Source organism: Natrix helvetica (assembly GCF_964273705.1).
Source record: "Natrix helvetica genome assembly, chromosome: 4".
In the NCBI taxonomy this organism is placed as follows: Eukaryota; Metazoa; Chordata; class Lepidosauria; order Squamata; family Natricidae; genus Natrix; species Natrix helvetica.
The window spans coordinates 69,099,399-69,122,249 of NC_138550.1; the positions used below are offsets into that span (position 1 = coordinate 69,099,399).

General features: G+C 40.3%; 1 protein-coding gene across 1 annotated transcript in view; it reads right to left on the reverse strand.

Annotated features, from left to right (window-relative positions):
* DELE1 (DAP3 binding cell death enhancer 1) overlaps nucleotides 1-22,851 on the reverse strand; it is a 127,554-nt gene that overhangs the window by 13,147 nt on the left and 91,556 nt on the right. Inside the window, exon 8 of the mRNA XM_081950486.1 lies at nucleotides 6,799-6,941. Coding sequence (XP_081806612.1) covers nucleotides 6,799-6,941 — 143 coding nt within the window. The remainder of the gene's footprint in view (nucleotides 1-6,798; nucleotides 6,942-22,851) is intronic.

The following is a 22,851-nucleotide window of genomic DNA, read 5'->3' on the forward strand; positions in this document are numbered from 1 at the left end:
CCTGCTGCAGCCTTTAAATGGCAGAGAGAAGCCGAACTCCCCCCCCCCATTCACAGAGGAGCTGCGGCTCCCTTTGTGCCCCCCCTCCCAGGGGTTCAACTGTCTGAAAGGGACAGGCAGGCTGCCACAGCTCCACTGAGAAGACATTTCTGAGAAGAGAAACTTCTCTGGTCCAGCTGCACCCGAGCTGATGGGAGCGCCCGCAACCGCCGCCTGTCGCCAGGGAGACAGCCAGTGCAGGTGAGCCATGTGGGTGCAGCCGGACTGGAGAAGTTTCTCTTCTCAGAAATGTCTTCTCAGTAAAGCTGTGGCAGCCTGTTTGTCCCTTTCAGGTGCTTCGACCCCTGGGAGGGACGGGGTCAGGGGGAGCATAAAGGGAGCCACAGCTCCTCTGTGAATGGAGGGAGAGGAAAAAAGTTGGGATGCTCCCTGCTGCAGCCTTTAAATGGCAGAGAGAAGTCGAACTCCCCACCCCATTCACAGAGGAGCTGCGGCTCCCTTTATGCCCCCCCTGGCCCCCTCCCTCCTGGGGGTCGAAGCGCCTGAAAGAGACAGGCAGGCTGCCACAGCTCTACTGAGAAGACCTTTCTGGGAAGAGAAACTTCTCTGGTCTGGCTGCACCCGAACTGATGGAATGCCTGCAACCACCTGCCTCTCGCCAGGGAGACAGCCAGTGCAGGTGAGCCGCGTGGTTGCTCCGATCGCACGGGCACTCCACCAGCTCGGGTGCAGCTGGACCGGAGAAGTTTTTCTTCTCAGAAATGTCTTCTCAGTAAAGCTGTGACACCTTTCAGATGCTTCGACCCCCGGGAGGGAGGGGGCCAGGGGGAGCATAAAGGGAGCCTCAGCTCCTCTGTGAATGGAGGGAGAGGAAGTTGGGATTCTCCCTGCTGCAGCCTTTAAATGGCAGAGAGAAGCCGAACACCCCCCCCCCCCCATTTCACAGAGGAGTTGCTGGATGTAATGTGATATTTTGCAAGGACTGGGAAATCTCTCATGCAGTCTCTGAACAAGAAAAATGTATTTGAATGTTAATGGGGAAAATAGGTGGGCTAATTATAATCTTAAACTATTTTTGGCTTACTATACAAATAATTTAGTGCAAAGCCGTGCACAACAGTATTAGATTTCTGTGGTTTTATCTTCCTTGGTTGGTTTTGGGGAGAGCTATGGAAATCTAAAACAAATGCCGTGTAACAAGGAAGCGTAAAGCATTCCTTTTGATTCATTGGAGAATTAAAACCAAACATTATTTCAAAGGAGAGAAGTTTCATATCATGCAACTTTCATCAAAACTGTTTCACATGCCCTTAAATCTTGGGTGGGGGGGAGACAATAGTGAACATCTAGGAAGTAGGGTAGTAGTGGCAAATATCTTAGAATAATATTGTGATGCAACTATTATAAATTGTTCAGCAATAATTTAACTAAAAGAATTGTGCATACTATATATAAATTGTTATTTCTTAGCAGGAAGTCCAATATTTTTTTCTTTGGATTTTCCCATTTGGCTGAGTTTTTCAGGACTCTGACATACTATTCTTTTTTATTGGGGATATATTTATTGGGTTTCAGTCTCCCATCAGTTAAGAAGACAAGAACCGCAAAGCATGTGGTTGTGTGCAAATATTGTAAGTATTTTTGGAATGCATGTGTGATGCTACCATTGTGAATTTCTTGTTAAGAACACTTATCAAGTTTTAATATTATGACTGTCTAACTTATTTAGAGGGTGAGTCCTTGCTTGTTGCAGTAAAGTACAAATGCCATAAGCAAAATACCTGTTTACTCAGAGGTATATTCCTGCTTAAATTGCTTGATAGCAGTGTGCAGAAACTTTAAATTGTATAGCTCACAGCAGTACAGAAACCTTATATAGCAGTGACTACTCTTGGCTGTTTCTGCTTCCAAGTGATGCTTTTGAAATCTACTGGAACATATTAGGGATTTCTGCACTGAGAAGCAGAAGGATGGACTCTCGTCTTTATGATGGGCTTTTGAGACACTGGAAAGCAGTGGGAACTTTTGCTACTTCTAAGTACTTCCAAATCCAATAAGAAATTTATTATCTTTCCCTGAACCTCTTTATGCAGGGACAGCTGCTGAAAAATCCTTCAAAGAAATGGAAACAGTGTGTGTGTGTGTGTGTTTGGAAGGGGGTTGTTTCTGTTGTGTAGGATTGGAATATAACTTATTGGCCCTGGATTTTGAGGGTGGAGGGAAGTTGCAGAAGCTGAAATGCGGTTGGGACAGACTGGGGAGTCCTATGTTTTCTCTCTTTTACATTTTCAGAGATTATATACAGTATAAAGAGTTAACAGTTGCACTGATTGTACTTTATGTTTGTGTACACAAAACAAAGAACAGGTAGTTCAGCACATGGCTGCCAAGCCACTCCCACTCGGTCACATGGCCAGCAAGCCACTCCTACCCGGTCACATGGCCAGCAAGCCACTCCCACCCAGTCACATGGCCAGTAAGCCACTCCCACCCAGTCACATGGCCGGCAAAGCCACTTCCACAAAACAGGCCACACCTACAGAAGAGGTTCTAAAAAAATTTGAAACCCACCACTGCTAGGGTGATATGACAGCAGTGTTCCAATATCTAAGGAGTTGCCAGAAAGAAGATGGAGTCAAGCTATTCTCCAAGCACCTGAAGGCAGAACAAGAAGCAATGAATGGAAACTAATGAAGGAGAGAAGCCAACCTAGAACTAAGGAGAAATTTCCTGACAGTTAGAACAATTAATCAGTTAATCAACTTGCCTCCAGAAGTTGTGAATGCTTCAACACTAGAAGGGTTGAGACAACCATTTCTCTGAAATAGCATAGGGTTTCCTGCCTGAGCAAGGTTGGACTAGAAGACCTCCAAGATCCCTTCCAACTCTGTTATTCTGTTATAGATTTGATAGATAAATGATAGGTACGGCATTGAAGAAGATTTTCTAAGGTAAAGTTAATTAACTCGTTGTCACATGACATATTGCGACTTCTCCACGTTCACTAAAATGGGGGTTGATGTGGCCAGCATGTGATGCAACTGGCCTGCGGGCCGCGAGTTTGACACTCCTTATCTATAGCCTTCAAAATACTTTGGTAGTTCTTAAGACTCAAACTGAATACTGAAAAGTATACTATTCATGCACTACTGAATGTATGAAAAGTACAAGTAAAAACATTGAAGAAAAAATCTTTAATTCCCCAATTGAAATTTCCTAGTCCAATCTACTTTGCATGTCATTTTAACTTTCCAATGTCATAAAAACCTAAATCACTGCATTAGGAATGACTTCCCCTTGTTCTGTCTCCCCAGTTCATATTTGTTTATTAGATTTATAATCTTACTTTTTGTGCAGAAACTCTCAGCCATGAAAAGAGTATTTCCACCTCTTATTTTATCTCATAACAAAAACTTGTGAAGTACTGTATTTTTCGGAGTATAAATCGTACCTTTCCCCCCCAAAAAAGAGGGTGAAAATCTGGGTGTAGCCACCTGGGTCGTCTGGAGAAGGGGCAGGTGAAGCAGGCACTGCAGGAGGCGTAAGTCAAGGCAGCTCGCCCTTCTGCCTGCCCCTTCTCCAGACAACCCAGGCAGAGGCCAATCAGCTTCTGTTCCTGGTCCAGGAGACAGATCTGTGATCCCCGCTGCCTCAAATGCTCTTTTTCCTTCCCAAGGGCATGTGTTCCTCCTGGCCAGATCCATCTCCTGTTCCCAGCAAGTCCCAGCACCTTTGCTGCCTTGGTCGGAGGCTGATTCCGCATGCCCCATTTTTGGAATAGGGAAGAAAAGGAGCATGCTCTCCTCGTCTTTCTCCACCTTCTCTTTCCTCCTGGTCAGATCTGTCTCCCAGCTAGGAGCAGAAGCCAACTGCCCTCTGCCTGGGTTACCTGAAGAAGGGAGAGGCCAAGCAGCAAGCTGCCTTGTCTTACACCTCCCATGCAGTGCCCGCTTCACCTGCCCCTTCTCGGGAAGTTCCAGGCAGCCGAGATCATGGTAACAGTGTTTTCGGGTGGCAGCATGCCTGGAACTGCCCAAGAAAGGGCAGGTGAGGTGGGCACTGCAGAGAGTCTTTTGGGGTGGCAGCTCGGTGATCTCAGCCACCCGGGTTGTCTGGAAAAGTGATAGGTGAAGCGGGAGCTGCAGAAATTGCGGTAAAGTGTTTTCGGGTAGCAGCACACCTGGAGCTGCCCAAGAAGGGGCAGATAAAGTTGGCACTGCAGAGATCGTGGTAAAGTCTTTTCGGGTGCAGCGCGGCGATCTCAGCTGCCTGGGTCATCTGGAGAAGGGGGAGGCTGAGCAGTGAGCCACTTTGCCTTACACCTCTCATGCAACGGCTACTTCACCTGCCTCTTCGGGTGGTTCCACTTTTTCTCCCTTCTCCTCTCCTAAGGTTCAAAGGATGATCAGCTTCCCAAGGGCACTACAATCCTCATGAAAGCGGGGGGGGGGGGGAGAAATGAAGGGGGCAAGAAAGCTCATGGAGGGCTTGAATGAGCACCTGTCAGCATCGGAGACAAGAGACTCCCCCCCAAGAACCCAGGGAAAGGGGAAAAGCAGCCCCTTTGGGAGGAAAACCACCATTTTCTTCCCCTTGGTTTTGTGCCTTTCTGTTCCTCGGCAGCCCCGCTGCCAAGCCTCTACTGGCTGGAACTCCATATTTGTTTTGTTTTTTTACTTCTTGCTTTCATGTGTTTTTACCATAATTCCTCGGCACTCCAGCTCACGGAATGGGGCGGGCGGAAGAAAGGCAAAGAAAACCAAGGAGCTGTGAGCTAAGATCACAGGCAGGCTGGGGAAAGAGAAGGGGAAGAGGAAAGAGGGTTGGGAAAGAGGAAATGCCAAGCTTGTCCTCACTTCTCCCAAGGAGCTCCTGCGCCACCTCAAAAGAGCTCCTGGTTTCAGTTTTACGCCGCAAAAGTTCGGTTCGTGCAGAGGAGAGAGGATTTAAGGGGAGGAGGAAATGGCTATGGGAGGCGATGTTAACCAACACATTGTTAAATGCCTTTGTACGGGAAGGTGGAACCAATTTTGCAAAGTGAGGCTGAGAGAGAGTGTGCAGGGGGCAACAACGCTATGGAGCTCGGCCCAGACTACAGGGCAAGAAGTGGTCTGCCATGCTGCCTTTGATGCCGCACTTCGTGGGGGTCTAGTAGGGAGAGCAAATGCCATGCTAAAGCCCCCACAGCAGGTGTTCCCCCAAGAGGGCTTCTGTGATCCTGAGCACCACCAGCACTGGGCCAGCCTCTTCGAGCAGTCAAGTCCCTCTTCTGCCCTCATGAAAATCATCCCCCACCCCATGCACTCCAGTTAAATCTGTGTAGGGTGATAGGGTTTGTTTTAAATGGATAAAATGACCTGTGCTGCTCGTTACCAAAATCCAAGTGGAAGTAAGGATCCCCACCACCTTTAACCACCCAAAAATGCAAGGCCCATGGGCGGCAATGGTCTGTGGCAATCCCTCCAGTCTGGAACAGCTGATTGGCTGTTCAATCAGCTGCTCCTGCTGAAACAGGCTGCTGAAGCTGACCATGCCATTTGCTGTTTGCTGCAGGACGCTAGCCGTGGCAGAAGCAGAAACTTTTTTTCCTGTTTTCCTCCCCTAAAATTAGGCTGTGTCTTATATTCTGGTGTGTTTTATACTCCGAAAAATATGGTAGGTTGAATTGAGAGAGAATGATGGGCCCAAAGACAGCCAAGATTATATAACATGTTCCAAAATATTTTCCCTATTATACATTCTCTTTGGGGAGGGGGGGACGCTTACCATTGCCTCCAGTGGAAGCTTTTACAAACACAATTGCAAAACAGAATATGTTTTCCTTATCCAGATTTAATCCCACATAATAAAAGTAATTACTGTGTAGCAATCTACACTTGTCAAGAGAAAGTGTTTTTTTTTAAAAATCAGTACTGGTATTTGATGGGCAAGGCAAGGTGGACAACACATGATAACTCATGCACCCAGAGATTCCCTCCCTTGCTTTAAGCACAAATGAAAACACAGAGGGCCAGGCTTCTACACCAAAAGCAAGGCATCTGAGGGGGAAAAAAAGCCAAAAAAATGTAGTAGACGGAAACAGCTTTGGAAGCCGCTAGTGGGTCTTGCAAAACACGTGGTGACTTTAACCTATCAAAAGAAAGGTGCCAATTTATTGAAATGTACATTATGAAAACATGCTTTGCACAATCTCAGCTACAAACACTAAGAAACAAAATATTAACAGCTTGTATCTACAGTAAAAGGAAAGTCAGTTTGGTAAAGTCACAAAAACCCTTGCCAAGAAAATTTCAAGGAGTAGCCCCAGCAGTTGCTAGAAATCAAGACTGACTTGACACATACCCTTCTTCAGAAGACAAGAATAACCCAAGGAAGGAATTTCCAAGAGCCTTTAAAGCTGCTGGCCTGCAAAATTAGTACCATAGCATACCCTTTCTTTGTATTTATGATAGGCAGGCTGTCATTTTCCTAGACTGAAATCAATAACTCATCAGAAACAAATACATATGAACTCACACTAATGTTTGAGAAGTGGTACCTTTGGCCCTCTTTCCCTTCTTAATATGCAATGTTGTACAATTGTTGTGTACGACTTTTGCACACTTTCATAACACTTTCCACCGAATATATTTTTTCTGCAGTGAAGAAGCAACAAGATAGGAAAAAAGAAAGGGCAACTACTGAACTTGTCTCTATGTTCCAGGACACACTTAGGCACTTAATAGATAATAAATGATTTCCTCTCCCTCAATTTTCTACATAAAGAGATAACACAGGCTGAATAAAACAAACAAAAACCTTAGTCATGTCCTTTGTGGTGCCTCTTCCATGTTCAAAGCATAATCCTACATTGTATTGGGCTTTGCTATAATTGTGATCTGCAGCCATTTTGAAACAGGAAAAAGCCATTTTGGACTGTTCAGCTTGCATGTTTTCAAGTCCTGAGAAAACAATAAAAAATTCAGGCAACATTAGTATTCATAGGTTCTTTAAATAAACATACAATCATGCTGTCTCATTTATAAGTAGCTTCTGATCTAATTTGGAAGCTTTTCTATAGTTGTTAAATGTAATTGCACCAAATTCAGCTTACACTATCAATTTCAGTCTAATACAGGTAGTCCTTAACTCACTACCACAACTGAGTCCAAAATTTCAAGTAAGACATTTTATGACCTTTCTTGCCATAGTTGTTAAGTGAATCACTGCAATTGAATAGTTAGTAAAGCAGTTGTTAAGTGAATCTGGTTTCCCCACTGACTTTGCTTGTCAGGTCACAAAAAATGATTACATGATCTTGGGCGACAGCAATGGTCATAAATATTTGCCAGTTGCCAAGTATCTGAATTTGTTTTTTGTAAAAAGTTTTTTATTTTTCCTTTCAAATTCATTCTTAGATATACATTCTTATAATTGTTATTTAACATGTCAATTCATATCATTTTTTCCATCTGTATATTTACATTTTGATATTTTCTTATTTCCCCTCCCCCTATTTTAATCATGTGTCATCCGAGATATTTATTTCATGTTTTGTTCCTTTTTCTTTCTATTTATATCTTTTTTCAAGCCACTCGTAAAATCGCCCCCATGTCCTGTAGTACACTGATTCCTCTTTGTCCTTTATTCTCAATGTCAACCTATTCATTTCTGCACAGTCTAATATCTTCTTTATTACCTCCCCTTCCGATGGGATTTTGTCTGCTTTCCAATTTTGTGCAAATACAATTCTAGCTGCTGTTATTATTTGTACAATCAAATATAAATCTTCTTTACTATATTTCTCTGGTAGAATACCCAATAAAATACTTCTGGCTTAAACTCTACGGGTTGATGTATCATTTTCTCTAACCATGTTTGCATTTTAACCCAATAGCTTTTTGCATCCCTACACATCCACCACATATGATAATATGACCCTGGCAATTGGTGACATTTCCAACATTTAGCTGATTTATTCTTAAACATTTTTGCTAATCTTTCAGGTGTCATGTTCCATCTATAAAACATTTTATATAAATTCTCTTTATATGCTGTCGCCATTGTCAATTTATAATTCCTTTCCCATAGTTGTTGCCATTTTTCTAGTTCTATTGCATATCCAAAGTTTTTTGCCCATCTTATCATTGTTTCTTTAACCTTTTCTTCTTCTAAATTTATTCCAAGTAGATAGCTGTACAATTTTTTTGATAATTTTTTCATCTGTTCCCTTGTGTATCCTATATAATTTTGAGTTTTCCATATTAAAACCATATTCTTTAATATCTTTCTCATATCTTGTTTGTATTTGCATTTTTTTAAACCATCCTGCATCAATACCTTGTTCTTCTAATTCTTTCTTCTGCTTTATTTCTCCCTGTGCTGTTAATATATCTTTGTACCTAATAACCTTTTTCATACTACTAATATTCGGATGTGTCAGAGCTTCCACTGTTGAAAGCCACATTGGTACTTCCATATAGTGCTTTTCTTTACTTTTTCCCATACTGCATATAAACCATTTCTTACATAGTGTCTCTGAAAATAACCATGTATTCTATGTTTCCCGTATCACAAAAAATGTGTGCCAACCCAGCTGCATATTATGACCCTCCAAGGATAGCAACCTTGCATTTCTTAGTTTCTTAGAATATTTCTTAGAATATCCATTCTTTTATCCACGTTAGAGCTGCTGCTTGATAGTATAATTCCCAATTCGGTACACCAAATCCACCTCTAATCCTAGAATCTTGTAGCATTCTTATATTAATTCTCGCTTTCTTTCCTTGCCAAATATATTTTCTTATTATTTCTTAATTACCGCTATTCTTCCCATTAGTGATAGCTGTAAGTTTTTCCATTTCTCTATATCCATTTCAATTTGATTTCTTAGTTTATAAAAATCTTCCTTAATAGTTACACATCTCAGTCAACTGTATTCCCAAATATTTCACTTTTTTTACTATTTGAATATCTAATTTCTCCATTAATTATTTTCTGTTTTTTTGTTATGTTTTTCACTAAATTTTTTGTTTTATCTTTATTAATTTTCAATCCTGCCACTCCTCCCCATACTCTTCTATTTGTTCTAGTAGTTTTGGACCTGTTTCTAATAATAAATCCCAAGTCATCTGCAAATGCTTGCAATTTATATTCTTCCTTTTTAACTTTCATTCCTTTTATATCTTTATCTTACCTTATCTTTCTGTTTAAAACTTCTAGTGTCAATATGAATAATAGTGGAGATAGCAGGGATCCTTGCCTGGTCCCTTTTCTAATTGGCACTTTTTCTGTCATATCTCCATTTACCATCACTTTAGCCTGTTGTTCTTTGTAAATAGTTTCAACCATATTTATGAATCCCTCCCCAAAATCCATCATTTGCAGTTGCATTATCAAATTGCCAATTTACATTATCAAAAATTTCTGTGCATCCAAAAATAACAATGCCATTTGTTTCCCAGGGTGTACTTCGTAATATTCTAATGCATTCAATATAATTCACATATTATCTCTAATTTGTCTCTTGGGTAAAAAACCATTTTGATCTGAGTGTATAGATTCACTTAACAGTCTTTTGAGTCTTTCCGCCATTATCGATGCAAAGATTTTATAATCCACGTTTAATAAAGGGTTGGTCTGTAGTTCTTTATTTGCTGCAAGTCTGTTTCTTCTTTTGGGATAAGAGTTATATAAGCCTCTGACCAAGAATCCGGTATTTTTGCTTTCAGTAACAGCTCATTGAATACTTCTAGCACATCTTGTAGTGTTGTGTAGAATTCCACTAGTAATCCATCCAGGGCTGGTATTTCCCCCTTTTTTTGTCTTTTTATTGCTTCTGTTACTCCCATCATAGTTATTCTATCTTCTAGTGCCTTTTTAAATTTTTCTGGAACCTTAGGTATTTCCGCCTTCTCTAGATATTGTTTTATCTTTTCCACTGCCACTGTGTCTTGTTGGTATGATTCCTTATAATATTTTTCTATTATTTTTCCTTTTCTTCCCTTCTTGGCTTAATAGTTGTTTTATGATTTTTTTCTTTCTCTTTTTTCATTCTATACGCCAACCATCGTCCTGGTTTATTTGCGTTTTCAAAGAAATTTTGTCTTGTGACTTTTACTTTATTTGCCACTTCTTCATTTTCCATTAAATTCAATGTATGTTTTTCTAGGTTCGTCAAATTTTTAATTTTAACATTTTGTGGGTTTCTTTGTAGTTCTATTTCCAGTCTCCTGTGTTCCTCCTCTATCTTCTTTCGTGTTTGTCTGTTAGTTTCTTTCTTTTTCCTAAATAAGTCATTACTAGTCCTCCAGCATATGCCTTGCTGGTATCCCACTCATTCTGTAGGGATATGTCCTCCTTCTTATTCTCTTTTTTAAAAAGTTCAATTCTTTTTCCATATATTGCTGAAATTTTTTCATTTAATAGATTTTGATTTAATGTCTATCTCATTTTTTCTCTCTGACTTTTCCATGCCATTATTATTGGATTGTGGTCTACCCATATACTTGCTTCTATAGCAATCTTTTGTGTTTTAGTAATTAGATCTATTGTTGTCCAAATCATATCTATTCTTGACCACGACATGTGTCTATTTGAGTAAAATGTATATTGTTTTTCTCTCAAGTGTCTTCTTCTCCATACATATTGTAGACTTAATTCTTCCATCATTGTAAAGAATGTTTTCAGGTTCTTGTTACCTTAATCCAATTGCAGTGGAAGATAGAAAGACAAAAATAAACAAAAAAACAACAACGAAAAACCAAATTCCTACAAAGAGAGCAAAGAGAAAAAGTAGTAAAAAAAATTTTTTTAAATCACAATTGTAAAATAAAAATATATCTGTCAGCATTGCAAATATTATCCAAAATTAAATCAGAGTCCAAGGCAAAGTATTGCTCTAAGTTCCTATTTATTAAGAGAGACATGTTGGCACATCTGTGGAAAACCCGAATCTGAAAGCTTCCTAGGACCAAGTCCACCATGGTCCAATCTTCCACTGCCACACTGGCAGTTCCACCCATCCAGTTTACGGTCAGGCTCAGAGATGTAGAGACAAAGGATGACCTTGGGCTTCTAAGAAGGAATTTTTTTATTTTGACAACACACATTCTACTTACTATTCCCCCTCCCAATTCCCCACTAATGAAAAAACACAGTAAAATAAGAGTGTGTGTGACAGGCCAAAGATCCTAAAAGGAACCGGCTGCAGGCCCGATATGCAGCCTCTCCTCAGAAGAAAAACGTTTCCTGAAAAAAGAATAACATAAAAGTTAACATAACAAAATTAACCACCTCTCCCCCCTGCCACGGGGACCCTTTGGCTTATCAGGAACCTTCTCATGGAATTGTTTTACTAACTTATCTGCTTTTAGGTCCCAGCTTTTCAGCCAAGTAGCTTCGAACAAAGTGTACCCTTCCAATGCACTAAATACTGTAAGTGACCCCTATACAGCCTGGAGTCTAAGATTTTTTTTACCTCATAATGTGTCTCCCCTTCTATCACTACAGGAGGAGGGTGAGCTTGGGTGGACAGTCTTATGCTGGACCCAATTACTGGCTTCAACAAGTTACAATGAAATACTGGGTAAATGTTCCCTAGGATTCTGAGTAGACCGAGTTGAACTGTAACTGGGTTAATTATCTTCACTATTGGGAATGGATCTAGAAATTTTGGGCCCAATTTCTTGCTAGGCATTCTTAATCTTATGTATTTGGTAGATACAAAAACTTTGTCCCCCACACGAAAGGGGGGTTGGAGTAAGTGGTGTTTATCAGCTTGCTTCTTGTAGGCTTCTGCCACATCTGCTAGAGCTTTCTTTGTATTTTCCCATCCTTTTTTTAGCGTGTCCATCCATTCATTCAGAGACATGGAGGAGAGAAGTTCTCTAGGCAGCTCAGGCATGAGAACAAATTCCATGCCACTGGTAATCTGGAAAGGAGTTAATCCAGTGCTACTGTGGATTGCATTGTTGTACGACACTTCGGCAAAGGGTAGCAAGTCCAACCAATTGTCTTGCTGATAGTCCATGTAACATCTGATGTATTGTCCCACCATCGCATTGGCCCTCTCTGCTGCACGGTTCATGCTGGGATGAACCGCTGAACTCAGTCCTTGTGTGGACCCAATAGATCTCAGGAACTCACTCCAGAACTTGGCTGTGAACTGGACTCCGCGGTGTGAAATGATCCTCTTCGGCTCCCCGTGCAGGCAATAAATGTGTTTCACAAACATTTTCTCTAATTTGTTTGCAGACAGCAACCTTGAGCAAGCCATGAAGTGTGCCTGCTTGGAAACCAAATCAATAACTGTCCAGATTACTCTATTTCCACTGATGTCTGGGAGTTCAACAATGAAGTCCATTGCAATCTCTTCTCATGGTTGGTTAGGGCTGGCCACTAACCGACCATGGGAGTAGTTCAGGGGGCTTCCCCGCTGTGTTTTCATTGTTGTGCAAGTAGCACAGCTTTTCACGTAATCTTTCTCCTCCAATTTCATCTTTGGCCATCAAAATTGACGCGAGGCGAGGTGCAGCATTTTTAGGAATCTAAAGTGGCCTCCTAGTTTCACCTCATGACTTCGCTGTAGAACTTCCAGCCTCAACCCCGCGGGGACGTACAGTTTGGACCTCTTCCAGGCTAATCCCTCTTTCATCATTAGGATAACCTTGTTATTGCTGAGCCACGGGTCATCAGCTTATCCTGGCTTCAGTTGGTGACTTGGGCTGCCTTTTGGTAGGAGGAAGAAAGGATGGGGTGAACAACTTCTCCCTTCTCACTGTCGTACTGCGGCTTTCTCAACAAAACCTCCACCAAAAAGTCTTTTGGTACTTGTTGGGTACCTAGGGGTTTTGTCTCTGCTGCAGGTGCTGCAGGTTATGGGCTCATGGGTTCAATCATCTCTGGGTGGCCATTTTGCTCCACCGGTGGTAGCGCCCCAAACACGATCATCAATTTCCTACCACTGTCTTCCCACTTTATCATAGGCTTCCACTTGTCAAACCATGCAAGCCCAAAGATAATTAATTCCGGCATATTTGGAATCACAATGAATCTGAGGAACTCATAGTGGTGGCAGCCTATTTGTAACTTTACCAGTTCAGTCATTAGCTTGGCCAGCCCCCCCCCCCATTAGCGTTCCATCTACCTGCTCAACCCGAATGGGACAGGCTAGAGGTCTTGTGCATATGCCTAGTTGCTTTACAATTGACATGCTGATTAAGTATTGAGTGCAGCCAGTGTCCACGACTGCTTCAACCTCCCCTTCACCCCTGTTTCGGGTACTTGGAGCTTGGCTTGGAAGGCGAAGGGACGGATGGATGCACTCACCATTGGGTTGTCTACACTATTCTCTTCCTCCAAAGTTTCCCCATTGGGTGGCCTCTTCATCACCTTAGGTTGGGGATCAGTTTTCTGAGGTTGTTGGCCCAGATGACTCTTTTCTGGTGGCATCTGGGGCCTTCTCTTTACTGTGCTGATGGTTGGTATGCACGTTTGTGATATTGGGACTGGAGCCAGGCACTCTGATGCTCTGTGGTCAAGTTGACAGCACCACTGGCTTTTATTGGCCCACACGAGGGAAGGAACCCAGTTACATCTCTAAACGTTGGAACCGTCTCATCACATTGTTCCACTATCCATCCTGCAACTTCCCCCTCATTCATCCCTTATTCCATTATCGAGAACATTTCTGTCAGAAGGTGGGGTAAGAACCTGTTGGGGCATTGCAGGTGAGATTGGACTTGGTGGGGGGTTTTTCAATCCCTGGGTTGGCCACTGCCCAGTTATCTGACATAGTGCCATCTGCTGAGGGAGAGCAGGTGCCCACTGGCATCTCTCCCATCCATGACCTGGGAAGAAAGCCCATTCCGGGGTTGCTTGATTCACAGGTTGTAGCCCAAACATTGATGGCTAACTAGGGGAAGATATGGCCCAAGCTCCTTTCTGCTGGCTGGGTTGATTTTCCCATGTTGGTGACCAAGCAGGCAGCCACAGACATCTCTCCCATCCATGACCTGGGAAGAAAGCCCAATTTGGTGGTGCTTGATTCACAGGCTGCAACCCAAACATCGGTGGCTGACTAGTGAGAGATGCTGGCCAAATCCCTTCCTGCTGGCTCAGCTCATTTATTGCTGTATGGAAGGAGTAATTATCTCCACTCCAGTCCTCCACTCCATTGCAGGTGTTGCTAGTGAAGGAGGGGAAATATCCACTCACGTTTGGCTGCACAAGTTGGTCTGGGAGGCTCCAATCTTCTGGTCGGCTAGTGGGTGAATGTTCTTGCATTCTCCAGCCATGTGTCGAATTAGGTCTTCCAGCCTCCTCTAGCTGCATCTTTCCAGATGCTATAAATCTTCAAAATTCCTCTCCCACAAATTCCTTTGCAGCTTGGTAGTTTTGTAGAGAAGCGTCTCATCATCGACTTCTTTTCTCAAGGCTCTATCTTAATTCTTCGCTGATATTTTATGCTGACTGGGTCAGGTCAATGTTGGGAGTCAGCACCCCTTGCCAGCACCCCGTGCCGGGGTTGCTGGTGATTTATTTTAGGGAGATTCGGGTTAATGTCAGTGTCATCCAAAATATCATCCAAAATTAAATCAGAGTCCAAGGCAGAGCTATCCTTAAAGTTCCAATTTAAGAAGACAGACATGTTGGCACATCTGTGGAATCCCAAATTTGAAAACTTCCTGGGTTTTCCACCCAGTTGAAAGTTCATGATCTTGCCCCCACACCCACAAGTCAATCACACAGTCCAATCTTCCACTGCCACGCTGGCAGTTCCACCCATCCAGTTCTGGTCAGGCTCAGAGGTGCAGAGACAAAGGATGACCTTGGGCTTCTAAGAAGGATTTTTTTGTTTTGACAACACACATTCTAATCCTTACTATTCCCCCTCCCAATTCCCCACTAATGAAAAAGCACAGTAAAATAAGAGTGTGTGTGGCAGGCCAAAGATCCTAAAAGAAACGGGCTGCAGGCCTGGCAATATTTTTAATCCCCCTTATTTCTGCCAACTCTAACAGTAGGAGAAAAGGAGGAAAGAAAAAGAAAGAGAGAAAAAATAAAAAATAAAAAGTAAAAATTCAGTAAGTACCCACTAAGTGGAGAATTACAAGGAAAAATCAAGAAAGAAGTTGATTTTAAAAAAAGGAACCAAGTACAGATCCACCTAAAGAAAATAACCCATTCTTAATATAAGCAAAAGCTCCACAGTTCCAAACAGTTCCAAAACAATTACAGAACTCCAAAGTTATAATCAGAAAAGTGGAAAACAAAAGTGCCAAAGATGAGGAGAGCCAGATGTCGCGACAACCCAATGTGCGGTCTCGATAGTCCGAGACCGGCGTTGATTCTTTTACTGCTGTTACGGTCCGTATGGACCTAAGCCGTCCTGAAGAGATGGTGAAAGGGAGACAAATCCTTGCTGGTCACAGGGACATCGCAAGGTCCCTGTTTGACCCAAGGGAAGCTCTCCAAATCGGCGGCAAACAGACAGCCCCCAGGCTGACAAAGTCGAAGACGGCTCCAGAGGAAAGACAGTGAAAATGAAAGTGAGTCTACTTGGTGAGATTTTTTTTTTCTTTGAGAATGACTGCCCAAAGAAAAAAAAAATTTTAAAGATAAATTAGCCCTCTAAGGTAAGAACAAAGCGGTGAAATTTATCTCTATTGGACTGCCTTAGAAAGTTTTTTTTTCTATGTAACAACTTTTTGTGGATTGAAGTGATTGTAACGCTTCCCGTTTCTCCTCTTAAGTGAATGAATTGATTTTTTTTTACTTCTTGTTACCTTATTTTTTGGCTGAGCTAAAACCCTTTTTTTATCTTAACAATTCTTCCTCCTACTGTTTATTAAATTTTATTAAAGACACTTAGAGATTTTTGTTTTGTTTTTTAAGCCTGAAACGAATAAGAGAAAGTTGAATCTGCCACTCGGAAGCCAGAACTTGGTCTTTTTTTCTTCTGAAACAATGTATCCTTTGTCTTACTTTCCTTGATTTTACTGAAGTTGGAGGCTTTGCAGCTTGGTTGTGGAGACTGATAACAACTCAAGGACACGGACTGTTTCTCTACAGTGTCTGTGAGAAATATTTTGGGCAAGGGAAGGTAAAGAAAAGATAGAACCCTCCATTTCTGAAAAAACTAGAAGAAACTTGTGCTTAAGTAAATTCAAAACAAAAATATTTTTATACATCAAAGAGATATTGAAGGCGAGAGTGGCAGTGGAGTTTAGATCTTTTTTTCTCTTTTCGGAAATATGTATCTATATACAGATGAGAAAGCCCCAAGTCTACAAGATGTTTGGGATGGACTTCAAATTATATTGGAAGGATTCGAGAGATTTGGAAAGAAGCTGGATAAATTATTGCTATGCGCAGAAAAAGTGGAAGGGATTGGAGCTCCAAAAACTAAAGAGAATAAAGATATAGAAGATATAGAAGATAAAGGCAAGATAATAGATGAACCTACTAATGAAGCACCTATGAATGAAAATGGAAAGATATGGAAAAGTGAATTTGATTATCTGGAGCTCTACCCCTCTTCTCAACATATGGACCTGATGATGGAATTAAGAAGAGAAACAGCTTTAGAAAGACGTCTGATAATCAAAGATATGTTAACTTTAATACCAGCTGAAGGGCAACGAGACTACTTGAGAGATCTTTTGAGCAAAAAAGTGCAGAGAGAAGTCTTTAAGAACTCTAAAGAAGCTAATAAGAGAATTGTCACAATGACTGGCTAAAGAGATAAGAGTGTTTTGTTACTGGCTAGACACAGGTTGACAATGAATGCTGATAATTAAAAACTTAGTTAATCTTTGGTGATTAATAAGTAGGATTTTGTAGATGCTTATAGAACATTTTTGTTCTTTAAAATGTTCATTCATTAACAAAAAATCCATTATGATAATAATAGTGAAATAATAACTCTAATTAGTGAAAACAATTTGGATATAAACTGTAAATTGGGACCTGGGAAAAAGATTTACTAATTTTACTAATACTTTTTTGTTTGTTATGAAGTTGATTTTGTTATGAAGATATAATCTTTTCTGGGTACCTATAAATTCTACTAACAAAATTTTTGCCTAGATTTATTATAAAGATGTTAGATAACTACAATAGCAATAACGAAATATTACTGTCTAAAGAGATAAGATTGTTTTCGTTACTGGAAAGACACAGGTTGACAATGAATGTTGATAATTAAAAACTCAGTTAATTTTTGGTGATTAATAAGTAGAGCTTTGTAGATGCTTATAGAATGCTTTTGTTTTTAAAATGTTTATTCATTAACAAATAATCCATTATGACAATAATAATGAAATAATAACTTAATTAGTAAAAGCAATTTGGATATAAACTATTAATAAATTTTTGTCTAGATTTATTATAAAGATGTTAGATAACTACAATAACAATAACAAAATGTTAATGGGTAATGTTTAATGATTTTATATGTGTTGGCATTGGTGAAAGCAATTGGATATAAGCCTGAGGGCTACAGAAATAGCTAACGAATGCCAGTATGTGGTTGTGTCTTTAAATATAAATGATTCTAGTCAAAAGCACGTTTAAACAAATATAGTTAAATGAGAATGATGGTACATTGATGGTATATAAAGATTTACAATCCAATATGAACGAAGTATAAAGAATGATTGTGGTAGTAACGCACGAAATTTATTTGCAACCAATCAACATACTTTCTGGAAGATGTAATGAAGAATGATTTTTTTTGTGTTTTTTGTTTAATTAAAACAATAAAAAAAATTTCGAAAAAAAGAAAAGTGCCAAAGATGAATCCACAACTGGTGTTTTGTAGCAGTTTTTATCATCACTCTGTCCAATCACTATGTATTTGTTCAAGGCCATTTTTTAATATTTCTGTTGCCACTAGATGGCACTGTTGTTACTGAAGAGTAGTTAAGAAAGCAAGTAAAAAAAAGCTAATTCCAAGAGCAATCTCAAAGTTCAATTTCTTCAAATATCAATATCAAAATTTAAAAATTTCACTGGCAATCAATTCTATCCAGACTGCTCCCTATTTCTCCAAACCATCCTCCCAAAACTATTTGATGAATCCTTTATTTATATTGGTGTTCTCTTCTCCACCGCTGCCTTCTCTCTTTGTTCTCAGTCACTCAATCAGGGAGAAAAAAACAAACTTTTGAATACAGTGTGTCCCAGGGTATTATCACAATCTCACCCAGACATTCCACGCCGCTTCCTTCTCTCTTTTTGTGAAGCCGCCTCAACTCGACAGCTCGCAATGGCTGTCTTCCTTCCCATCTGGGTCAAAAGCTATTGCAGATGTTCCAGACTGTGCTGATCAGTTGGCTTAAGTCTTTACCAGAATCTTCAATCGGTCTTTATTCCAGTCCACTATTCCATCTTGTTTGAAAACTTCCACCATTTTTCCACTGCTAAAGAATTTCCCCTTTGATTACGAACCAGTGGCACTCACTTCTATCATCATGAAGTGCTTTGAGAACTTGGTCTGCTGGCACATCATTTTTAGTGTTCTGCATACATTTGATAAACACCACTTTGCATACAGAAGAAATAGATCCAGAGAGGATGCTATAGCCATCACTCTTCACACTGCACTGACTAATTTGGAACAGCCGGGGGAGGACTATGTGAGGATACTTTTTGTAGATTTTAGCTCTACATTTAACACAATACTTCTACATAGACTAGTGTCTAAACCTATGGGTCTTGGACTTTCTTATTCAATCTGCTTTTGGATTATGGATTTCATGTCTGGCCACTCTCAGATTAGGTAATCATATCTCTTCAGCCCTTATTCCTAACACTGGTACCCCACAGGGTTGCATGTTGAACCCTTCCTCTATACTCTTTATGTGCATGACTGCATTCCTGTTCAGAATGGTAATACTATTATTAAATTTGCAGATGATATAACAGTGGTGGGACTCATCTCCGGGGGGGGAGGATTAGTCTGCTTATCAAGATGAGGTGGACCAGTTGCTTTCATGGTGTGGAGACAATAACTTGGTCCTTAACACCAATAAGACCAAGGAGCTGATAATGAACTATAGAAGGAATAGATAAGACATCCAGTCCTTGCTTATCAATGGAGACCGAGTGGAGCAAGCAGCCAGTTTTAAGTTTCTGGGTGTTGTCATAAAAGAGGACCTGACCTGGGGCACTCACATTGTAGGGTCTGCAATGGGTCAAAAGGGTCCAGCAGAGATTATACTACTGGAGACTTCTCAGGAAACAACAACTGAATGAAAAACTGCTGGTGACCTTCTACCGCTGCACCTTAGAGAGTATTTTAACTTACTGCACCTGTGTATGGTTTGCGAATTACACAGTGGCATATAGGACAGCACTCCAGAGGATTAACGTCATTGCCCAGAGGATCATTGGTTGCCTTTCCCCTCTTTGAAAGAGCTTTATAGTTCCTGCTGCCTTAAAAAAGTTCAAAATATTCTTAAAGATCCATCTCATCCTGGGCACCCTTTTTTTGAACTATTACCATCCGGCAGACGGTACAGGATAATAAAAACAAGGGCAAATAGGTTGAAAAACAGCTTCTACCCTAGGGCAGTAACTATATTGAATTCTATCTATAGTACACTATTAATGCAATATCGGTTTTCAATTTAATTGTATAGAATGTGGGTGGGTGTTTTTTTGTTTTATTTTTCTAATTATAATGTACACTGAAGATGACATTTAATTTCATTTTACGAGATGCAATGACAATAAACAAACTAAACTCTATGATTTTTATAAGCATACATCTTTGTGCATCAATATACATTAGCTGGTGCAGTTTTTCCTTCAGTAAATCAGTGAATAGATTTCTGAAGGACTTATCAGGGCAAAATCTGAATATAGTAAAAAAGGCTACTGTTGTGGAACACACATACTCTCCTAATGTTTATAGAATCATTATTTGTGTCATATATTGTAACTGAAATGGGAAATCTGGTACTATCCAGGTACAAGTGGAAGTAGCCTTAGCCTTATACCCAGAGAGCACATTACTGGCATCTATGGCGACAAATTTGCTTAAGCAAAATCCATATAGGACATTTAAGGCTTGCCTCGTGGACAATTTTCTCCTTGTAAAAGTGGAGCACGAACAAAAGAATCAGGTATCACTGACTTTTATATTGATCTAAAAGGCATAGTTGAATAAGTGAACACACACACGTATATATACACAAATTAAAGTAAGCAAGGAACTCCAGAGCTCATAATTTTAATGGAAATTAAAGCTGAATAATTGGAACATATTTCTTGGACTTAAAATGTTGATTTGAATGAGCTCAGGACAAAAATATCGTATTTTTTGGAGTATAAGAGGCACTTTTCCCCTCAAAAAAGAGCCTGAAAATCTGGGTGCATCTTATACACTGAGTACAGCATTTTTTGCCTCCCGAAATCCCGCCCCTTCACCAAAATGGCCATGCATAGCCTTTAGGAGGCTTTCAGCGTGCTCCTGGAGACGGGGGAGGGCAGAAATGAGTGAAAAATGGTTTGTTTTTTTCTCAATTTTGCCACACACCCCATGAGCACTCTACAAGCCTCCTAAAGGCTATGCACAGCCATTTTGGTGAAGGAGCGGGGTTTCGGGAGGCAAAAAATGCTGTTTACTATAGAGCCTAAAACCAGGAGGTTCTGAGTTCAAGGCCTCCCTTAGTCATGAAAGCCAAATGGATGACTTTGGGCCAGTAACTCACAACCCAACTCAACTCATACTTATTCTGGCGAAATACAAGAGGCAGGAAAATTAGGTATGTTTGTAGGCTTGAGCTGAATGAATAATTAAAAAAATAGATAAAACTTTAATAATAGCAATAAAGCAACATCCCCATTAAGTCAAGGCTGACTCAAGCTTAAGAGGCATATCCATTGTCTGACAAACTCAGAATGTCATTTTCAAGCTCCCAGTCTAGCTTATAGCACTGCAATTTTATGGTGGTTTCCTATCCAAGTCCTAAGACCTACCCTGTTTAGATTTCAATCCTAAACAAAGCTAATTGAATGCTGGTAAGAATTTCTGAAAAAAGATATGAAAGAAGCATTTAAACAATTCAATTAGAAAAAAATGGGAGATTGCAGGAAAATAACAATGTGCAGCTCAAAAAGCTTAATGAAGATCTGAAAACTAAAATAGACACAAACAGGAAGTGGAAAGAGTCATCACAGAAGGGTAAAAATAGTTTGAAACTGTATCAGTTAAATTACTGTTGAGAATGAACTGAGGTTGGCAAAGGATGTCATTAACAATCAAAATAATTTCTTTAGGTATGTTCAAAATAAAAGGAAAAATATCAAGGTTGACTCAGCCTTCCATCCTTCCCAGGTCGGTAAAATGAGGATCCCGTTGTTGGGAGCAATATGCTGACTCCATAAAACCACTTAGAGAGGGCTGTAAAGCACTGTGAAGTGGTATATACTGTAAGTCGAAGTGCTATTGCTATCACTGCTGAATGAAGATATAGATAGTCCTTAATTAACAGTGGTATTTGGGACTGGAAATTCTATCACTAAGCAGTGCGGTCATAAAGTGTGACATCATCATTTCTTAGTGATGGCAATCCCTGCAGTCCCCACTGCCATCAGTAAGCGAGGACTGCATGGGCTATTAAACACAGGTAGTCCTCAACTTACAATCACAATTGAGCCCAAAATTTATGTTGCTAAGCAAGACAGTTGTTAAGTGAATTTTGCTCCATTATGTGATTTTTCTTGCCACAGTTGCTAAATGAATCACTGAAGTTCCATGGATGCTATGGGTAGGCACTATGGGCAGGAAGATGCTGTAGGTGAGTACTATGGAGAACAAGATCCCCATGCTGCCTAGAGAGAAAGCACTGGCAGCAACAGTGACTTGTGGGAATTTTCCCACTGATTTTGCTTGTGGGAAGCCAGCAGATGGAAATCCTATGATCACAAATGCTAAAATTGCAAGCCAATTGCCAAACACCCAAATTGTGAACATGTGATTGTGGGGACACTGCAATGATCACATCCAGTGACATTGTCGAATGATTGTTAAATGAGTGGTTGTAATCTGAGGAGTACTTGTAGCAAAATGTTATTAAATAATGGCAGTTGGGTTTATTCTGATGTATTTTTCTGATCACCTAAAGATGAAAAATAACATTTTGCTTAAAAGCTGGGCTACCCATCTCTGGGAGATTGAACAATCAACTCTCAAGGGTGGTTTAATTTGTTTTCCTGTATATTGCAACAGATTGGAATAACTGATCTTTATGATCCCCACCATTCTGATTCTAGCTCTCTCAGCCCTAGGAAGCAGACAATGGTAAACCACTTGTGAAAAACCTTGCCAGGAAAACTGTAAGACCTCAGTTATCTGTTATTTCCATTGAGTAAATGTGTGATTTTCCAAAATAAATTCTCCTTTATCAGAGCTATACAAAATAGTTTCCTTCAAGATATCTAATTGCAGCCCCTTGTGAGCTGTTGATCAAAGCAAGTAGGAAGAATTTAAGTATGTACTCAAAGGGGGAGAAAGAAAGTAAAGTGACTATAAACAAATATATTTGATAAAAAATAAGGACAACTGGATTTTGGAAAAGAAGTGCAGCAGGCTAAAATTTAAACTTGAGAATAAATATATTTAAATTTCTGTAACAATGAGACTGATGGGAAAGATTATTTGACAGTCTGAGGTATAGCATCATCAATATGAAAATTATGCCAAGTTGAGAATATTCACCCCAGCTTCCACTAGTTGTTATTTATGGCTGTCCCTCAAATAAGAGGAATTGACAACAATCACTGTTGCCACATCCCAAATAGACCAATATACAGTAACATACTCTGTGAGACTGTAGTGCATCCAAATGACTTGTAACACTG